At 36.5% G+C, this 22,101-nt stretch overlaps 1 protein-coding gene across 2 annotated transcripts in view; it reads left to right on the top strand.

The window, feature by feature from the left end:
* RBM25 (RNA binding motif protein 25) overlaps positions 1–22,101 on the top strand; it is a 65,000-nt gene that overhangs the window by 18,830 nt on the left and 24,069 nt on the right. For both annotated transcript variants that reach the window (XM_073242160.1, XM_017676573.3), the window contains 5 exons: positions 392–449; positions 3,242–3,402; positions 17,955–18,140; positions 19,510–19,563; positions 19,812–19,895. In XM_073242160.1, the coding sequence (XP_073098261.1) occupies positions 392–449; positions 3,242–3,402; positions 17,955–18,140; positions 19,510–19,563; positions 19,812–19,895 (543 nt within the window). The remainder of the gene's footprint in view (positions 1–391; positions 450–3,241; positions 3,403–17,954; positions 18,141–19,509; positions 19,564–19,811; positions 19,896–22,101) is intronic.

Genomic DNA, 22,101 nt, shown 5'->3' with positions numbered 1-22,101 from the left:
AATCTTTGTATATTTGTGTTCTAAAATATAATCTTTATGGATTTGTATTATTTACTTGAATTTACTATAGTTTGTTTTAACTTAAAATACTAGGAATTTTTGTTTTTTATCTTTTGGTAAAGCATATGCTGTAAGATTTCTCATTTATTAAAAGGTAGGTAATTTTCTGCAAGTAAGAATCAGTGATACTTTGTATTTTTTAAAAAATGATTTGTTATATATTTCTTTGATATAATAAGTTTGTGGGAATTTAAAGAATTTTAAGCAGTTTAGTTGCTGGTTTGGTTTTTTTTTCCCCCCGTTTTTCCCTAGTGGGAATTTGTGCTGTTATTTGCACTACAGATTAGTTTATTTTGTTAAGTGGTAATGATCATTTTGTTTTCTTTTTAAGAAATGTGGTTTGGTTTTGAGCTGGAAGAGAGTACAAGGTGCATCTGGAAAACTTCAAGGTAGGTCATTTTTTCCTTATTTTTTGGTATCATTTTAACATGTTGCATAAATCGCTTTATTCATGTTTTACTCTCATTGTCTATAACCATGGAAGTACTCTATTAGCAGTTGTCTTCCTTCTTATTGGTATAGGACTAAAGGCAATTGGGAAGATGCTGGCTGAGAGTTGAGATTAGGAAGTAGAAAAGCATAGCAGGAAAGAGGTAGGAATGAAGAAAAATTTCAGACTAACTGGTTTCTTATAAGATCACTTTAAAAAGTCCTTTTTGTCTTAGAGCAGGAGTTTATAATCCAAACGGAACTATTAGGATTTTGGAAGAAACTGGGAGAAAAGATGATGAGATGACCTGCTAGTCTTAAAAGCAAACTGTTCTTTTCATACTTGTTTGTAGAAACACATGTTGGCTTTTTAAGTTATAATTGATATACAATCTTAGGAAGGTTTTACACGAGCAACACTGTGGTTATCACATTCACCTATATTATCAAGCCCCCCACATACTCCATTGCAGTCACTGTCCATCAACCACTGCTTATCTGTGTTGTACTGCCTAGAAACACCTGTTTGATGTACATTCTTTAAACTTTTTGTTAATATTAAAAAGGAAAAATTGATACCTAAATAAAATTAGACAGTATGATGAACTCTCCTGTATTCATGACCTGGCTTTAGCATTTTATCAACTCCTGACGAGTTGTCCTTAACCCTTTCCTAACCATTTCCTCTTTATATTACTTTTAAGCAATGTCAAGCACCATCATTTTGTCCATAAATAATTTGGTGTGTGTCTTTAAAGATAATGGATTTTTTAAAAACATACCCAAAATACTATGTATTATAGGAACTAAATATTTTTCTTAATACCATTAAGTCAATGTTCAGATACCTAACCTCTAGTCAATACCTAGTGAATGTTCCAGTGTCCAGTGGTCTCAAATGTCATTTTTTAAAAATAGTTTGATTTAGGATCCATATAGTCTTCACACTGCAGTTGGTTGACATATTTTTAAGTTTCTTTTAATATTTTAAGTTCTTTCTCTTTTCTCTTGCAATAATTTGAAGAAACTGAGTTATTTGCTCAGTAACATTTCTTTAATCTAGACCTGCTAATTGCACCTCCAATAATGTTCTATGTATCTCTCTCCTCTTTATTTTACGTAAACTGGTTGACAGTTTTATCTTGAGACTCAATCAGATTTGAGTTTGTTTGTGTTGTTTTTGTTGATGCTTTTATTTGTAAGAGCCCCCTAGAGATGGTGGTACTCAATTGGGAAATGGTTATTACTACTTTTTTATTGGTAGCAGCTGTTGATTGTCACTGCCTACATAGATTCATTCATTGGGGGGGTTGTAAAATGTAATCATCTATTCTGAAGAATTCTGTCATTCCTTCAAGAAACAAATCTTCATTTATTTGTAGAATACATCTGTAAGGATCGTCTATAAGGATAATCTTGCCCTTCCACCTACTGTTTAGTTACTTAGAGGTACAGTTTATTTAAGAAGACTAGGATAAATGCTTGGGTTCTTCCTTTCATTTTTTAAAAGGGTGAGCTTGTGTCCTCAGCATCCTCTAGCAGTGACTTTTGTTAAAAGAACCATTTTGAATTTAATGGATTGAAGCATATTCAGTTTGTTTTTATATTTAGTATGGATTGTTATCATTAGTGAAATTTAAGTTGTCCTGAGTTGCCTGTGCAAGTTGGAACTCCAGTGGTTTTGGGATAAGCCTAACTACCTTTGATAGCTTCCTTGTTACCTGGTATATTGAGGTATTCGAAGCTCACCTAGTAATTTTCATGCCCCAGACTTGGGATCAGCCATTTCTCTAAGGGGCTCTTATTCCGCTTAGTGGGAAATCGCTTTCAAACTCACAGTCTGAGAATTAGGTATGCTTGTAACAGTGGTTTAGTCTTTGCTTTTATATTTTCCCTTTGTATATTAATTCAAATTCAAGACTGAAATGTTTCGCTTAACCTTTTCTGTCATATATATTTCCTTTCTCAAATAGAATGCTGAGTTTCAAGGACACTTGGGATTATAGACTATTAAATAAATAGTCATTGGCTTGCTTCATTTCATATACAACAGTTTCAGACTCTAATATCAACACTATCAACAACAATATGATTATTGAACTTTATTATTGACAGGTCTTTTTGTCTTTAGAGTATATCATGCTAAAAATGTATGGTCAAATTTACTGCTTTAAAATCACTCAGAATAATAATTCTTCATTTGTTTAGTTTTCTCAATTTTTAGATTATTTTTAAATTTAATTTTGTTTTAGTATCTGTGATTTAAAGACATGGTAATAATAGTAAGACTAGCTATGGAAATGAAGCAAATATTAGACTGGTAACTAGGATAAAAGATGAGTATTTTTGAAGTTTAACATCTCAGAATTGAAAAGGGCTTTATTTACGTTCAGGCAACCTATTCTTACTTATTTGCAGCTGTTAGAAAATCTTGATGAAGTGAATTCATGAAGTAATTAAAGAATCATGAAATTTGCTGATTTTGCTAATTAAATGTTTTATCAGCGCTTTTAACAACTAGTGATGTGTCTGATTAGAATTTTTCTTCCTTTGTTTTGTTTTCTCCTTTTTATTGGTTAAGGGTTCTAAAAGTGAAATCCTTATCAAAGGTAATTGTAGGAAATATAAGAATAATGACATAAATAATCCTTGTGTTATAATATCTGGTCTCTTATAATTTAATTTTCCATAAATATTTCTAATCTTTCACAATTCTATTGCTGTTTCACTAATTTTTTATATCAATTGCTAGCCTTTGGATTCTGTGAGTATAAGGAGCCTGAGTCTACCCTCCGTGCACTCAGGTTATTACATGATCTGCAGATTGGAGAGAAGAAGCTACTTGTTAAAGTTGATGCAAAGACAAAAGCACAACTGGATGAATGGAAAGCAAAGAAGAAAGCTTCTAATGGGGTATGTTTTCTTTACTGTTATCTTCTCTGGGCCAACTGTGTTCCTTCAGTGTAAAAACTTTCTATAAAGGAATCTACTGTGGGGTCATCATCATAATCATCATCGTATGTGCTTGTAACTAAAGTGCAGGAGGATGTTTTTATAGTTTGTAGTTATTTTAAGTCTTTTATCTACCCCTAGTGGGTGGATGACTGTTAGTTTGCTTGTTCCAGGTGGGGATGAAGGTAGTAAGGGAGGCTGGACAAGGTTAATTTGGCAGAGAAAACGCTGGTACAGACTATTCCAAACAGCTAATTCATTAAGGCAGTTTTATAAGTACAAAATATATTTCAGCCTGCACAATTCTTACAGTTGCCATCTGTTTTGCAAGTACCAAGATTCTAAAAATGAATGAAAATAAGTCATACTACTTTCCTCAGGTCAATGGCTATATTAAGTGAATCAAAAAATAAAGGAAATTCTTACATAAATTGTGTTGCAGTATGTATTACTGCTCCCTCTCAACAAAGCAAAAATTACCTAAAACCTGAGTATATATTTCCTAGTTCATTTGAACACCTAAAGCTGAGAGGATCCCAAATAGATTTCTTACTGCCTTCCTGTCTACAAAAAAGAAGACAGACTTTTTGCTGTCTTGAGGCTTTTGTTATCATTCAAAATAGAAATAGTGTTCTTGGTTCCATCCATTGCTCTTTACAAAAACATTGTATGTTCTTTGTAAAAAACTAAAAAAATAAAGTGAACTATGAAGAAATTAGGTACCATTCATAATCCCATCAGCATTAGTAACCACTGTAGCCTGACTTTTTTTTAATTAAGATGTTGAAATTTTGACTATTTTCTTGCAAAGCTGTTGCTTCATTGTCTAAATATAGCACCAGCAAACACAGTATATTGAAAAATTAAGATAGTATTGTCCTGCATCTGGAAATGTACAGCAAATCTTTTCTCCACTGCCAGGTATTCCAAGTGGAAAGATCATTAAGTATTTTGACCCAAATCTAGTGGTGGGATATAAGCAAGTTATATAAGGCTTAAGATAACAATATTATCCATGAATTACATCATTTTCACATCTAGTTTTTTACACAGCTAATTTTAGCAACTCTAAGTACTATAACTGAATCTCCCCCAGCCTAAAAATCATAGGGTATTGTGGAAAAGATGCATATTACGTTAATCTGCGATCATAGAAAGTTAAGTGTCATTTTCTTCAGCATTGTTTTGAGTAGTTTCTTCCGTTGGGACTTCTAAAAGTTACTATCTATAATTTTCTGTCCACCACTAATTTAAGGCAATTTTGCTAGATTATTTTATGCTAGTTCATTTAGGGGTTCCTTCACTCCTCAGAAGATTTTACGTATTTCTCATATGTCTCTTCACTCATTAGTTCATCGAGTTTTGAAGGATTACTCAGTGTCATCTTGATCAGCCCACTGTCTTCGTAACTTTTTTTGACTTCATAACTGTAAAGGTGTGTTGACAAGTCCTGGATTTTCTCTGGGAGCTTTATTAGTTTTTCAGTTCCTTTAATTGATAGAGGAGAACAGAGTTCACTAGCAGCTTCATGCTTTCTAAATTCATCTTACTCAGTGTTGTCCTAGCTGCAGGCAGACTACAGCAGACAACATCTTCCCAAGCTTCCTGTGCAAAGTTCCCTATTCCCACTGTGCTGACATGACACCATTTTGTTGTGTTATCCATTCATGTTTATGAATTTGTTCACAGAGAGCAGGGCAGGGCCTGTGCATGGGGTCTGGGATAGTGCACCCCAGCCCCCAGTGCCATGGCGTTGGCAGCACAGCAGGCGAGGAGGCTGTCGGCAGGCTGTAACCTGAGGCCGCATGCTCTGCTCTGTGCGTGGGAATGTGGGGTGTGGTGTTGTGCCTCTGGCACCCAGGCCTGCGGGGCTACTGTACCCATTTTGTTTCATATTCTTCCAGACTTTTTCTCTGGATGAATGTAGTTATGATCAGAATATGTGAATTTGTTTTTCTTTCATAAATAGTAGGATTGACTTTCAACTACTGTTTTTTTGAACAGCTTTTTTTTCACTTGTACTTTTCCTTGGACTTTTAATAATAATTTAACAGATTTCTCACATTTAGTTCCTTCTCATCGGCTTATTAGAGTGCAGCCTTAATTTCTAAGACACAAGTATAATTATGTGAATCCCTGCTCATGCATCCTTAGTGGTTTGGAATTTCTTAGTCTAAAGCCCATATTAGTTTGCTCTTATCTGCCATTCTAGCTTTTCTATCAGTCCCACTGCATGTGTCAGTCATATATCCCTACAAACTTCTTTTGTGCTTCTCCAACATCTTGTGTCTTTTTTTGCCTATCCAAGTTTCCTGTTGTAATTCTTTTTTTTGTTTGTTTTTGAGAGGGCATCTCTCATATTTATTGATCAGATGGTTGTTAACAACAACAAAATTCTGTTCTGTATAGGGGACTCAATGCACAATTATTAATCAACCCCAAGTCTAATTCTCAACAGTCTCAATCTTCTGAAGCATAACGAACAAGTTTTTACATGGTGAACAAGTTTTTACATAGTGAGTAAGTTCTTACATGGTGAACAGTGCAAGGGCAGTCATCACAGAAACTTTCGGTTTTGATCACACATCATGAACTATAAACAATCAAGTCAGATATGATTATTCGTTTGATTTTTATACTTGATTTATTTGTGAATCCCACATTTCTCCATTATTATTATTATTATTATTATTATTATTATTATTATTATTATTATATTTTATTTTTTTTAAATGCTGAAGTGGTAGGTAGATGCAAGATAAAGGTAGAAAACATAGTTTAGTGCTGTAAGAGGGCAAATGTAGATGATCAGGTGTGTGTCTATAGACTAAGTATTAATCCAAGCTAGACAAGGGCAACAAAACATCCACGGATGCAGAAGATTTCTCTCAAAGCAGGGGGGGTGAGGTTCTAAGCCTCACCTCTGTTGATCCCCAATTTCTGACCTGATGGCCCCCCTGCAACTGTGCCTGTCTTAGGTTGTTCCTCCCTTGAGGCTGTAACTAGTCTCTGGCTAGCCAGTCATCTTCCAGGGCCATACAGGGAAATGTAAAGTTGGTAAGTGAGAGACAAGCAATATTCTTTGAAAAGGTTAGCTTTTTACTTCTTTGCAGATTTATGCCCTGTGGCTTCTATGCCCAGCATTTGTCTTGAGGTATCTTTACCACTTGGAGGAATTATGATACTTGGTAATTTCGATATGAGGCACGAATTCTACTTAGGGGTTGTAATTATGAAGGAAGAAGAGAAGCTATAGAAGTAGCAGACGGAAGAAAACATGGGGAGATTGATTATTTCTTTGACATATCTTCTTGTAGTGTAACATAAGCATGTATAGGTTTTAAATTACTAATTAAATTGCGTGTACACATTAACATAATTAGGAATACAGCTATGTAACCAAAGCAGACCTACAATTACCAGCCATATCCAGTGAAACCAAGAAAACCAGTTAGGCACCCTAGGCATTTGTGAAAACTTATCAATGATGTGATGGATATTGTCTAACTGAATTTGAATATTTTGAGAAAAATCAGACAAATTAAAATGATACATTCCTGGGGACTGTTCACATCCTGTATGTTCTTTTAACAGTAGATAGTCTATAGTCGCTAGATTTTGGAGCGCTGCAACTTGCACTTCTCCTAATTCTTGGTTGAGTTCTGACAGTATAGATCCAGTCAAATTTGTTGTTTTACTGTATGCACAGGCCAGCTTAGATATCTCCTTCATTCCAATGGCAAGTCCAGAAACTGGTGGAATGAATGCAGTTACAACTGCAACAGCACCAGGATCTTTGTTGAAGTTTTTTGATGATCATCTTCTGAAATGACTTCCAGAGAATGTTGATGTTGAAAGTTCTTCTTCATATCGTATCTTAATTCGTTTTCTGGGTAGCCAAATTAGGCTTTGATCCTCTGTATAAACACAGACAAACCCTTTGCCCACACTTTGATATGCCCTTTATACCATTGTGAAGAACTTATTGGAGATCACCACACAGGAACTGCTTTTTTTTTTTTTAAGAGAAAGAAATATTGTCAGAAAAATGTACTTCCATAGCTGATCATCTGACACCCTTTAAAAGATCAAAATTAAGGATATGTAAAGCATGCATTAATCGTTGATTTGCAGTTAATTTTATCCTATCAGGGAGTAACCACCCTTTTTTTAAATTTTTATCATTTATCTACAATTACATGAAGAATATTATGTTTACTAGACTCACCCCTTCACCAAGTACCCCCCCCCTTCACCACAAACCCCATTACAGTCACTGTCCATGTCCATCAGCGTAGTAAGATGCTGTGGACTCACTACTTATCTTCTCTGTGTTGCACATCCCTCCCTATGCCCCCCTGACATTATACATGCTAATCGTAATGCTCCCTTTCTTTTTTCCCGCCCTTATCCCTCCCTTCCCACCCATCCTCCCCAGTCCCTTTCCCTTTGGTAACTGTTAGTCTATTCTTGGGTTTTGTGATTCTGCTGCTGTTTTGTTCCTTCAGTTTTTCTTTGTTCTTATACTCCACAGATAAGTGAAATCATTTGGTACTTGTCTTTCTCCACCTGGCTTATTTCCCTGAGCATAAGACCCTCTAGTTCCATCCATATTGTTGCAAATGGTAGGATCTGTTTTTTTCTTATGGCTGAGTAATATTCCATTGTGTATATGTACCACATCTTCTTTCTTCATTCATCTACTGATGGACACTTAGGTTGCTTCCATTTCTTGGCAATTGTAAATAGTGCTGCGATACACATAGGGGTACATCTGTCTTTTTCAAACTGGGCTGCTGCATTCTTAGGGTAAATTCCTAGAAGTGGAATTTCTGGGTCAAATGGTATTTCTATTTTGAGCTTCTTGAGGAACCTCCATACTGCTTTCCATAATGGTTGAACTAATTTACATTCCCACCAGCAGTGGAGGAAGGTTCCCCTTTCTCCACAACCTCACCAACATTGGTTGTTGTCTGTCTTTTGGATGGTGGCGATCCTTACTGGTGTGAGGTGATATCTCATTGTGGTTTCAATTTGCGTTTCTCTGATGAGTAGCGATGTGGAGCACCTTTTCATGTGTCTGTTGGCCATCTGAATTTCTTCTTTGGAGAACTGTCCAGATCATTTGCCCATTTTTTAATTGGATTATTTGCTTTTTGTTTGTTGAGGTGTGTGAGCTCTTTATATATTTTGGATGTCAACCCTTTATCGGATCTTTCATTTATGAATATATTCTCTGATACTGTAGGATGCTTTTTTGTTCTCTTGGTGGTGTCCTTTGCTGTACAGAAGCTTTTCAGCTTGATGTAGTCCCACTTGTTCATTTCTGCTTTTCCTTCTCTTGCCCAAGGAGATGTGTTCAGGAAAAAGTTGCTAATGTTTATATTTAAGAGCTTTTTGTCTGTTTTCTTCTAAGAGTTGTATGTTTTCATGACTTAGTTCAGGTCTTTGATCCATTTGGAGTTTACTTTTGTGTAAGGAGTTAGACAGTGATCGAGTTTCATTCTCTTACATGTAGCTGTCCAGTTTTGCCAACACCAGCTGTTGAAGAGACTGTCAATTCCCCACTGTATGTCCATGGATCCTTTATCATATATTAATTGAGCATATATGTTTGGGTTAGTGTCTGGTGTCTCTATTCTGTTCCAGTGGTCTGTGGGTCTGTTCTTGTGCTAGTAACAAATTATCTTGATTACTGTGAATTTGTAGTAGAGCTTGAAGTTAGGGAGTGAGATCCTCCCACCACCACTTTATTCTTCTTTCTCAGGATTGCTTTGGCTATTTGGGGTCTTTGGTGTTTCCATATGAATTTTTGAACTATTTGTTCCAGTTCGTTGAAGAATGCTGTTGGTAATTTGATAGGGATTGCATTGAATCTGTGTATTGCTTTGGGCACCATCACCATTTTGACGATACTAATTCTTCCTACCCAAGAGCATTGGATGAGTCTTCATTTGTGAGTGTCTTCTTTAATTTCTCTTAAGAGTGTCTTGTAGTTTTCAGGGTATAGGTCTCTTTCACTTCCTTGGTTAGGTTTATTCCTAGGTATTTTATTCTTTTTGATGCAATTGTGAATGGAATTGTTTTCCTGATTTCTCTGTTAGTTCATCGTTGGTGTATAGGAAAGTGACAGATTTCTGCATATTAATTTTGTATTCTGCAGCTTTGCTGAATGAAGATATTAGTTCCAGTAGTTTTGGAGTTGAGTCTTTATTGTTTTTTACATACAATATCATTTCATTTGCAAATAGTGACAGTTTGACTTCTTCTTTACTAATCTGGAAGCCTTGTATTTTGTTGTTTTGTCAGATGTCGTGGCTAGGTCCTCCAGTACTATGTTAAATAGTAGTGGGAAGAGTTGGCCATCTCTGTCTTGTTCCTGATTTTAGGTGAAAAGCTTTCAGCTTCTCTCTGTTAAGTGTGATGTTGGCTGTGGGTCTGTGATATATGGCCTTTATTATGTTGAGGTTCTTGTCTTCTATACCCATTTTGTTGAGAGTGTTTATCATGAGTGGATGTTGTATTTTGTCGAATGCTTTTTCAGCATCTATGGAGATGATCGTGTGGTTTTTGTCCTTTTTGTTGATGTGGTGGATGATGTTGATGGATTTTCGAATGTTGTACCATCCTTGCATCCCTGAGATGAATCCCACTTGGTCATGGTGTATGATCCTCCTGATATATTTTTGAATTCAGTTTGGTAATATTTTGTTGAGTATTTTTGTGTCTATGTTCATCAGGGATATTGGTCTGTAATTTTTTTTTTATGTTGTCTTTGCCTGGTTTTGGTATCAGAGTGATGCTGGCTTCATAGAATGAGTTTGGAAGTATTCCCTCCTCTTCTATTTTTTGGAAAACCTTAAGGAGAATGGGTGTTATGTCTTTCCTATATGTCTTATAAAATTCAGCAGTGTATCCATCTGGATTGGGGGTTTTGTTCTTAGTTTTTTGATTACCTATTCAATGTCGTTGCTAGTATTTGATCTGTTTAGATTTTCTATTTCTTCCTTGGTCAGTCTTGGGAGGTTGTATTTTTCTAGAATGTTGCCCATTTCTTCTAGGTTATGCAGTTTGTTAGCATATAGATTTTTATAGTATTCTCTAATAATTCTTTGTATTTCTCTGTGGTCCATCATGATTTTTCCTTTCTCTTTTCTGATTCTGTTTATGTGTGTAGACTCTCTTTTTTCTCTTCGTAAGTGTTGCTTGGGGTTTATCTATTTTGTTTATATTCTCAAAGAACCACCTTTTGATTTCATTGATTTTTTTCTATTGTTTTATTCTTCTAAATTTTATTTATTTTTTTCTCTGATCTTTCTTATGTCCCTCCTTCTCCTGACTGTTGAGACTCATTTGTTCTTCTGTTTCCAGTTTCAATGATTGTGACTTTAGACTACTCATTTGAGATTGTTCTTCCTTCTTTAAATAGGCCTGGATTACTATGTACGTTCCTCTTAGAACTGCCTATGCTGCATCCAACAGAAGTTGGGACTTTGTGCTATTGTTTTCATTTGTCTCCGTATATTGCTTCATCTCTGTTCTACTTTGGTCATTGTTCTTTTGATTATTTAGGAGCAGGTTGTTAAGCCTCCATGTGTTTGTGAGCCTTTTTGCTTTCTTTATACAATTTATTTATAGTTTTATACCTTTATGATCTGAGAAGTTGGTTGGTAGAATTTCAGTATTTTTCAATTTACTGATGCTCTTTTCATGGGCTAGTACGTGGTCTAGTCTGGAAAATGTTCCATGTGCACTTGAGAAGAATGTGTATCCTGCTGCTTTTGGATGTAGAGTTCTATAGATGTCTATTAGGTCCATCTGTTCTAGTGTGTTGTTCAGTGCCTCTGTGTCCTTACTTATTTTCTGTCTGGTGGATCTGTCCTTTGGAGTGAGTGGTGTGTGGAGTCTCCTAAAATGAATGCATTGCAGTCTATTTCCTCCTTTAATTCTCTTAGTATTTGCTTCACACATGTTAGTGCTCATGTTTTGGGTGCATATATATTTATAATGGTTATATCCTCTTGTTGGACTGCCCCTTTTATCATTATGCAATGTCCTTCTTTATCTCTTGTTACTTTCTTTTTATGTCTATTTTGTCTAATACAACTATGGCAAAACCTGCTTTTTTCTCCCTATTGCTTGCATTAAATATCTTTTTCCATACCTTCACTTTTAGTCTGTGTATATCTGTGGGTTTGAGGTGAGTCTCTTGTAGCAGCATATAGGTGGATCTTGCTTTTTTATCCATTCTATTCTGTCTTTTGATCGGTGCATTCAGTCCATTTACATTTAGGGTGATTACCGATAGCTATGTATTTATTGTCGTTGAAGGCTTTGGAGTCGTGGTTACCAAAGGTTCAAGGGTATTTTCTTTAGTATATAATCGTCTAAGTTAACTCTCTTATTAAGCTTTTATAAATACAGTCTGATGATTCTTTATTTCTCTCCCTTATTCTTCCTCCTCCATTCTTTCTATGTTATGTGTTTCATTTTGTACTCTTTGTTTTACCTTTGACTGCTTTTGTGGATAGTTGATTTTATTTTTTGCCTTTAGTTCGTGTTTGGTTCTTCTGCTTTCTTTGCTTTGATTTTATTTTCTGTGGTGACATCTGTTTAGCCTTAGGAGTTCTTCCATCTAGAGCAGTCCCTTTAGAGTATCCTGTATAGGTGATTTGTAGAGGCAAATTCCCTCAACTTTTTCTTTTTTGGAAATTGTTTAATCACTCCTTCAAGTTTAAATGATGATTGCGCTGGATACAGTGTTCTTGGTTCAAGGCCCTTCTGTTTCTTTGCATTAAATGTATCAAGCCATTCTCTTCTGGCCTGTAAGGTTTCTTTCGAGAAGTCTGATGATAGCCTAATTGGTTTTCCTTTGTAGGTGATCTTTTTTCTCTCTCTAGCTGCCTTTAATACTCTGTCCTTGTTCTTGATCTTTTCCATTTTAATTATTATATATCTTGGTGTTGTCCTCTTTGGGTCCCTTGTGTTGGGAGATCATGGTTTTAGAGACTATTTCCTTCCCCAGCTTGGGGAAGTTTTCAGCAATTTCTTCAAAGACACTATCTCTTTTCCTCTCTCTTCTTCTGGTACCCCTATAATGTGAATATTGTTCTGTTTGGATTGGTCACAGAGTTCTCTTAGTATTCTTTCATTCTTCGATATCCTTTTATCTTTCTCTGCCTTATCTTCTCTGTTTTGCTGTTCGCTGATTTCTATTCCATTAACAGTGTCTTGCACCTCGGTCAGTCTGCTCTTAAGACCTTCTATCGACTGTTTCATTTCTGTTATCTCCCTCCGGACTTCATCCCTTAGCTCTTGCATGTTTCTCTGCAGGTTGAGTAGGCTGGTTATGACTTTTATTTTGAATTCTTTTTCAGGGATATTGGTTATATCTGTATCACCAGGCCCTCTCTGGTTGTCTGAGTGATTTTTGACTGGACCAGATTCTTCTTCCTTTTCATGGAGAGAGAAGTGGTCCCAGGCAGATAGCACATGTGTCAGTTGGGAGAACAAAGTATCTTCCTGCTTGCTGGTCACCTTGCCCTTCTCTGTTGCCTGTGCCGTCTACACACACTGCAGGAGTAGTCTCTGGGATAATCTCCTGAGCTGCTGTTTTCGGGGCAGTCCTTGGCATAGTCTTGGGCCCTGCCGGGGATTGCAGACGTGCCAGGTGTGTTCTTTTGCAAGAATGGCGCCCCTTTGTGCCCTCTGGACCTTGCTCCGGCTTCTGCTACCTGTGCCATTTACCTGCACACTGGGCACAGTCTCTGGGATAATCTCCTGGGGTGCCATGTGCGGGGTGTCCCTCGGGATAACTTAGGGCCCTGTGGGGGTCGCAGACATGCTGGGTGTGTTCTTCTGTGAGAATGGTGCCCTTTCCTGCCTACTGGACACTGCTCCGGCTTCCTCTATCTTTCCTGGGGAGCTGTGTGCCAGCGTCAGCCTCTGTGTCTGTCCCAGTTCGCTGCATGCTGGGAGAAGACTCTGTGTTGTTGCTGTGGGCGGGACTGTTCTCTGGCTGCTCCTCAGCTGTGACAGATCAGCTGGTTTGCTTGCAGCACCGGCTGTGGGGAATGAATGGCACACTGCCTATCTCCTGAGGGGCTTTGAGGCTGTGTTAAGCCCCAGAGGGTTAGGGCGCCTGAAGTACCACAACATTCCCAGCCTACTAGGCTGAGTGTGCTGGTCAATTTTGTCCAACTGTTAAGCCCTTGTCCCTTTAAGACTTTTAAAAAGCCCCTTCTTTTCTTTTGTCTCAGGGGAACCCCCTGTGGGGACCTGCTCGGAGTCTCCATCTCGGATTTTACTCTTTCGTTTCTCTAATATCTAGTACGCCATGCAATCTGTGTCTGTGCTCCCAGTACAGATTACTAGGGCTGGATATTTAGTAGTACTGTGCTTTCACTCCCTCCCGAGTCTGATTCTTTTCCTGCCACTGGTGACCTGGGGTTGAGGGAGTGCTCGGGTCCCTCTGCGTCACGGCTTTGTATCTGACCGTTTTCGTGAGATGCTGAATTCTCACAGATGTAGGTGTACCCTGACTGGTGTACTGTATCTTCTGTTCTCTCTTTTAGGAATAGTTGTATTTGTTGTATTTTCAAAAATATGTATGGTTTCGGTAGAGATTTCCACTGCCCTTCTCACACCACCATCTTGAGCCCCTCCTCTCAGGGGTTAGTTTTATAGTACCATATAAACATTGAAGTTATCTGTATTGTAGCCTTCTCTTGTATAATGTTAACTTTTTAAAGGCAGAGGTATTTCTTTTTTCACTTTTGAGTTTTTGCAATCTAGCATAGTATCTTGGATATAGCAGGCACTTAAGAATTTGTTGAGCAAAGTAATTTAAGAAAGAAGTGCTGTTAAGTATCTGTTGCAGGTAGCTTTCAGCATGCTAGGAGTTGAGTTATGAAGTAACTGCTGGGTTATATTAAGGAGTCACAAGGCATGAAACTCATGTTGAATACAGTTGCATGTGTTCTGACCAAAGCTGGCATTTATGCAGAAGAGCATATTTCTTGTTTTTATTTGAAAACGTACATAGTATATGCTTACCAAGTAAAATGAGAAATATTTGGGGGTATATGTGTATAGATGGTTTTGATACACATGCATTTTTATCTTGTTGCTTCTTTGTCATACTTTTCTGCCTTCCCAAGTTTGAAGAAGAGAGTTGTGTGTAACTTGAAATTACTCAGTTTTGAGGTCATTCTCTAAATTTTGAAGTGGATCAATTCTTTAGCCAGGAGAATTAGAATAAAAGTAAGAAAGAAGAACAGTTGCAAATTAGAAGCCAGTGTTTTTTTTTGTTTTTTTTTTTTTTTTGAGAGGGCATCTCTCATATTTATTGAGCAAATGGTTGTTAACAACAATAAAATTCAGTATAGGGGGGTCAATGCTCAATGTACAATCATTAATCCATCTCAAGTCTAATTCTCGTCAATCTCCAATCTTCTGAAGCATAACGAACAAGTTCTTAAATGGTGAACGAATTCTTACATAGTGAATAAATTCTTACATGGTGAACAGTACAAGGGCATTCATCACAGAAATTTTCAGTTTTGATCACGCATTATGACCTATAAACAATCAGGTCAAATATGAATATTCGTTTGATTTTTGTACTTGATTTATATGTTGTTCCCACATTTCTCCCTTTATTATTATTATTATTTTTATTTTTAATAAAATGCTGAAGTGGTAGGTAGATGCAAGATAAAGGTAGAAAACATAGTTTAGTGCTGTAAGAGGGCAAATGTAGATGATCAGATGATCAGGTGTGTGCCTATGGACTAAGTATTAATCCAGGCTAGACAAGGGCAGCAAAACATCCACTGATGCAGAAGTTTTCTCTCCAAACAGGGGGGGTGAGGTTCTGAGCCTCACCTCTGTTGATCCCCAAATTCTCACCTGATGGCCCCCCTGCGACTGTGCCTGTCTTAGGTTGTTCCTCCCTTGAGGAATCTTACCCGTCTCTGGCTAACCAGTCATCTTCCGGGGCCATACAGGGAAATGTAAAGTTGGTAAGTGAGAGAGAAGCCATATTGTTTGAAAAGGTTGGCTTTTTATTTCTTTGCAGATTTATGCCCTGTGGAGAAGCCAGTGTTTTTAAAAAAATATTTTATTAAGGTATTATTGATATACACTCTAATAAAGGTTTCACGTGAAAAAACAATGTGGTTACTACATTTACCCATGTTATCAAGTCCGCACCGATAACCCCACTGTAGTCACTGTCCATCAGTGCAGCAAGATGCCACAGATCCACTATGTGCCTTCTCTGTGCTACACTGTAATCCCCGTGATCCCCCACACCATGTGTACTAAACATAACACCCTTCAGTCCCCTTCTCCCTCCCTTCTCACCCGCCCTCCCACACACCTCCCCTTTGGTAACCACTAGTTCCTTCTTGGAATCTCTGCGTCTGCTGCTATTTTGTTCCTTCAGTTTTGCTTCATTGTTATTCTCCACCAATGAGGGAGATCATTTGGCACTTGTCTTTCTCTGCCTGGCTTATTTCACTGAGCATAATGTCTTCCAGCTCCATCCATGTTATTGCAAATGGTAGGATTTGTTTCTTTCTTATGGCTGAATAGTATTTCATTGTGTATATGTACCACCCCTTCTTTATCCATTCATCTACTGATGTACACTTAGGTTGCTTCCATATCTTGGCTATTGTAAAAAGTGCTGCGATAAATGTAGGGGTGCATATGTCTCTTTTGAATCTGAGAACTTGTATTCTTTGGGTAAATTCCAAGGAGTGGGATTCCCAGGTAAAATGGTATTTCTATTTTTAATTTTTTGAGGAACCTCCATATTGCTTTCCACAATGGTTGAACTAGCTTACATTCCCACCAACAGTGTAGGAGGGGTCCCTTTCCTCTGCATCCTCGCCAGCATTTGTTGTTCTTAGTCTTTTCTATGCTGTCCATCCTTACTGGTGTGAGGTCTCATTGGGGTTTTAATGTGCGTTTCCCTCATAATTAGTGATGTGGAGCGTCTTTTCATGTGTCTGTTGGCCGTCTGAGTTTCTACTTTGGAGAACTCTCTCTTCATATTCTTTGCCCATTTTTTAGTCAGTTATTTGCTTTTTGGGTGTCGAGGCACATAAGTTCTTTATGTACTTTGGATGTTAACCTTTGTCCGATATGTCATTTACAAATATATTCTCCCATTCTGTAGGATGCCTTTTTGTTCTGTTGATGGTGTCCTTTGCCATACAGAAACTTTTTAGTTTGATGTAGTCCCATGAGTTCATTTTTGCTTTTGTTTCCCTTGCTTGAGGAGATGCGTTCAGGAAGAAGTTGCTCATGCTTATATTTAGGAGATTTTTGCCTATGTTGTCTTTTAAAAGTTTTATGGTTTCATGACTTACATTCAAGTCTTTAATCCATTTTGAGTTTACTTTTATGTATAGGGTTAAAGAATAATCCAGTTTCATTCTCTTGCATGTAGCTGTCCAGTTTTGCCAAGACCAGCTGTTGAAGAGACTGTCATTTCCCTATTGTATGTGCATGGCTCCTTTATCATATATTAATTGACCATATATGGTTGGGTTTATATTAGGGCTCCCTAGTCTGTTTCATTGGTCTATGCTGTTCTTGTGCCAGTACCAAATTATCTTGATTACTGTGGCTTTGTTGTAGAGCTTGAAGTTGGGGAGCATAATCCCCCAGGTTTATTCTTCCTAGAAGCGAGTGATTTTTACACAGGAACAAAATTAATCTTGATTTCTTCTAAAAACTAATAATGTTCTGTTAATTCTTACTTGTAAGAAACATTACAACATGAATTTTGTGTTATTATCTTTTATAATGTTATACATGTAAGTCATGGGGAGAAAGACTTGTATTTAGAGTGGATTCTTTCTTAGTGTATTAAGTACATCCTTTTGTATATTTCCACTTTATAGAATTGTAGATAGCTTGGGGTGGGAATGGGGATGGGGAAAAAGCCATCTTTTCAGTCCCTGACCTATGTGATGCTTGCATTTTGTTGTTTATGGCTCTCTGGTAATTTTCACCCCCTTAACTTAAAGAAGCTTTTGTTTATTTTAAATGGTAGATATCATAGTGCACATTTTTTTTCACAGAAATCGCATTTTTCTTTTCTTCCCACAAAATTAAACTTAGAACTGTTGATTGAGTTAGTTGTTTAGTAAGCATTTTTAGTTTTTGCCAGTCTTAGCAAGACCATCTGAAAAATTGTGAAAGCTTTCCAATTGTGTAGTTTGCTAGTCCTGTGATTTAATCTTTCAATTGCTATATTTTAGAGATCAGAATATTAGCTATCAATGGAAAAAAAGAAAAGGAAAATGATGAGGTAGTATCTAAGGAATAAAAAAATAAAAGAATTTAAGTTAAGTTTTGTGAGGTTAAGGACAAACCCACATCTGCACTTAATAGGATTGTTGAGATGTTTTGACGAAAATATATTTGTGTACTAAGTCTTGGCTTTAGACTGATTTTTCTCCCTCCCTCCCTGAATTTGCCCTTTTTCTTTTTTTAAGAATGCCAGGCCAGAAACTGTCACTAATGATGACGAGGAAGCCTTAGATGAAGAAACAAAGAGAAGAGATCAGATGATCAAAGGGGCCATTGAAGTTTTAATACGGGAATACTCCAGTGAGCTCAATGCCCCCTCACAAGAATCTGACTCTCACCCTAGGAAGAAGAAGAAGGAAAAGAAGGAGGACGTATGTGTATTACTGATTTCTGACAACAGAGTCATTTCTACAGTTTACTTTTTATTGTCTCTTGTGCTTTCATTATGTTTTAACTGTTGAGGGGACAATAGGTTGATAAGCAGTTATGAAAATATATTGTCCAGTTTGACTGTTTTACTAACTTCCTGGTTTTTTTACCAAAGCATTTCTGCTTTGTGTATTTGAAATGCATTGGCATGGAAACTTGAGCTTTTCTGTCGATTCAAATTAAATAAGAAAAATTTAAGTGATGAGTAGGAACTGATATTAAGGGGCAAAGTAAGTGTTTTTGGTTTTGGTTTTGGCTGTTTTTGGCCAGGGGCTGGCTTTGTTTTACCTTACTCTGTGTTTGTTGTTTTTCTGTCTCTGCTCCAAGCAGGATACCAGGTCTCTCATTCACTGAGGATTTTCTCCCATTCCTTAATTTGTAGCTGCTTTTCCTTATATCCATGGCGCATTTCCCCGTCATGGACAGTAATGTTGTTGAACTAACTGGAAGATGATGAAAAGAGCAGCACAAGATGAAACACTCCTTCCCAGTGTATAATGTCATCATCATTCTTTGTCATAAGCTAACTGAACAGTAGAGAGTCCAGGTTGAAAGAAAATGTTTGGTTTTATACTTATTTCTTTTGTTTAAACTTAGAGAAATTATAGGGAGCACTCTTTAAAAATGTTGAAGTATTTTATTTGCGTGGAATATATTTGCCATGAAAAAGTACCACAAAATATATATAGTGGCTTAATAGCAAATGGTAGTTAGAGTTCATATTATTTTGGAAGTCATTGCCTTATTAAGCTATTTTCAATATTCTTTGTGGCCAAATACATTTTTATTACTTGGCTAGTTCTTCCTCATGTGGTCATTAGAAACCTGTCTAGTGAAATGCCAATCACTGGAAATTGTAATTGGTGGAATCTGTCAGGTGTAGGGTAATTGAGACCTATAGAATTTGTTCCTCTTCCTCCATTAATAGGAATGAAGAAAGTAAGTAGGCTTACTTGTTTTGATATGGATTAGGAGAAAAGGATCAAAGAAATGCTTCTCTGTGGCAGAAATGAGTAAATTTTGTTGGTGTGATTTTTTTCCTGCATCTTAGAGGGAATCAAGGAAACCTTGTGGATATGAGACCCTTGTTATTGCATTGGTTGGGGGATTTGGGGTTTGTGGGTGATAGTGAAGGGTTATAGAAAGAGAGTAAAATCTTTTTTATCACGTAATTTGAAATCAGGAAATTATCACAGAAATTTGCACTGCTTATAGTAGATATATGGAGAGCATTGGTTTGCAGAGTAATGTAAGCTTAAGCTCTTTGTTAGTTGGTTTCTTTTTTAAAAATCTTTGTTGATTTTTTCGCAGATATTTCGCAGATTTCCAGTGGCCCCACTGATCCCTTACCCACTCATCACTAAGGTTCGTTCACATTGTAAGCTTTAACAATAATCGTGTTTACTAACTAATTGCCAGGTTTGTGATATTTGTCCATCAGATTTTTCACTATGTAATTTGGAACACTAGATTTACTATGTAAGTTATATATATTTATTTATTCCTGTCTTTTAAGACCTGCATAGAATATCTAACCTTTAATTTTCATCTCTTTTTATTGATGTAGATGAATCTTTATGCATTCATTGCTCTCTGTCCCCTTTGTCTTCTAGGAGGATATAAATGCTATAGAAATGGAAGAGGACAAAAGAGACCTGATATCCCGAGAGATCAGCAAATTCAGAGACACACACAAGGTAGTATTCTTACTTGTTCACTTGATACCAATCTAGACTTTTTACAGAATCCAAAGCAAACAGACAAAAAAAAAAAATCAACCTTACATTAGAATGTGAGTTTAAATGCTTTTTATAGGTTTAATTACTAATTAGATAGAAACCAGGAAACAAGATCAATACCATATTAAAGTGGTCCTTGACATGTTGTACTTAGTTTTTTCAGTTACTGACTACTCTGCAGTCATCTCACTTTAACATGAATAAAAGCTAATTTTATTTTTAGCTTTTGAGATAGACATCAACGTCAGAATTAAATTAGACTTTAGATTCAAGGGGGCAGCAGGATAACATACACTGCAGTGTATTTCTGGGGCAGTTATTTAACTTAATCTTAGGAAAATCTTTTCTTTAAAGCTGAGATTAAAATTTAAGATTTATATTTGTATAGATTTAAGTTGAGAGGGGGAGATTTTAAAAAGTAGGCCAGTGGTTACCAGACTTACCAAATTTTAGATGCATGGAAGAACTGTAAATTCCCATAAAGCTAATCTATTCATTGACCCCCACCATTATGATAGAGATCATATGGTGACTAATGCAAGATGAAACTCTCAGCTTGGAAAGTAACAAGGAATAGGATGTAAGTATGAGCTTCTGTTTTTTACTATATTTATGGATGCCCCCTCAGAAAAATATGCAAAGGGGTAACTGGCTTGGATTATGGGTATTTGTGCATAGTAAATCCCACTCACGAGTTTTGCCTATTGAAAGCTTCTCTCAGTGACAGTGCATCTGTGAATGTTTGCTGGTGTTGAAGGTGATGCTAATGGACAGTGAAATGCAAACACTGCATGAAATGTATTTTGATGTTAGAAATAATAAAGATGTTACTGGTTGTTACTCATAAGACTGAGTGACTTTTAACTCAGTGAAATGTTAAGTGTTTGGTTTTTTTCTTTTCTTTTTATTCTTACTGCTTTCAAAATCCCAAGTTGACAGTTAATGCCATTGAACTGCTTTTGAACAGTTATCCAGATGCCCAGCCCTAGCTCACATACACAGTGCTTTTTCAGGAATTAAGTATGTCTAAAAGCACAAATGTAGTTCTCCCAAATTAATTTTGAGAGTTAAAAAGGTAGTCTGTGGGAAGTCATTTAGAGAAATACTTTTGGTTAGGTTCAATACTCAAATTCAGGGTCTGAGTAAGCTTGAAAATGGTATACAGTTGTGTGTGTGGTTTACCCCGTGGTTATTTGTTAAACCCTGTCATGTCATTGTTAAAATATGAGGAAATTGTGCTTTTAAAAAATTCAAAATATACTTGCTTCAGAGTTTGAGAAGTTGTCAGACATTTGACACTCTTAGACTTATTTCATTGTTGGGGGAATGTTTGAATTTCCAAAATGTGCTTTAAAAAAAAAATTAAAGTTATTTTTATTGGGTGGTATGGTTAAAGGGGATGTTTGAAACTCTAGTATAAAAAATGAGCTCAGTGAACCTTTGCATGTTTTGGTATGAGTTTATTAAATAACCACAGACTGTCAGGGTATCAGCGTCGCAGGGGGCGTCCATTTACAGCACGGACGAGTCTGAAGAGAGAATAAGGTAAGATTTTAATTTTTTTTCTGTCCTTTCCTCTCCATTATTTCACTACTTTCCTATGTCTTTTTAGACTCACTTCATTTCCTTTTTCTTCAGTCTTTGTCTTAAAATATATATGTGTGTATGTGTGTATCTATTGCTGCCTATATCATCTTGAAGAAATACATTTAGTATGGACCACATTCACTCACTTTTTCATTTACTTGCACAAAACTTTTGAAATGAGTTCTGAAACAAACTATTACTTAAATGGAGCTATACACCTAAGAAATAAGTAGTACAGTGAATAAGCAAGAGCAGAAAAATTAAGGAATTCTACAACAGAAATTATTATTGGAACACCTAAAATAATCTGTAAGTATCTATTATCAGAAATAAATAAATTTCTTTAAAAGTGTATGACACTGAGGTAAGTTTTATGTAGTCTACCCTCATTTTCCAAAATAAACTTAAATTCCATTAGAACTGTTTCAGAAATTAGAATTTGCCCCTTTACGTAGCTTTCAGTTCTGTCCTCTTTCTATCATTTCTTTTCTCTTCCCTTTGTAATTTCAATGTATTCAGTATCGGCTTTGCCTGCACTCTACTTTGATACAGACTGGCACAGCAGCTGAATATATTG

This window comes from Manis javanica, chromosome 8 (assembly GCF_040802235.1).
Source record: "Manis javanica isolate MJ-LG chromosome 8, MJ_LKY, whole genome shotgun sequence".
In the NCBI taxonomy this organism is placed as follows: Eukaryota; Metazoa; Chordata; class Mammalia; order Pholidota; family Manidae; genus Manis; species Manis javanica.
This window is presented reverse-complemented; position numbering and strand designations above follow the sequence as displayed.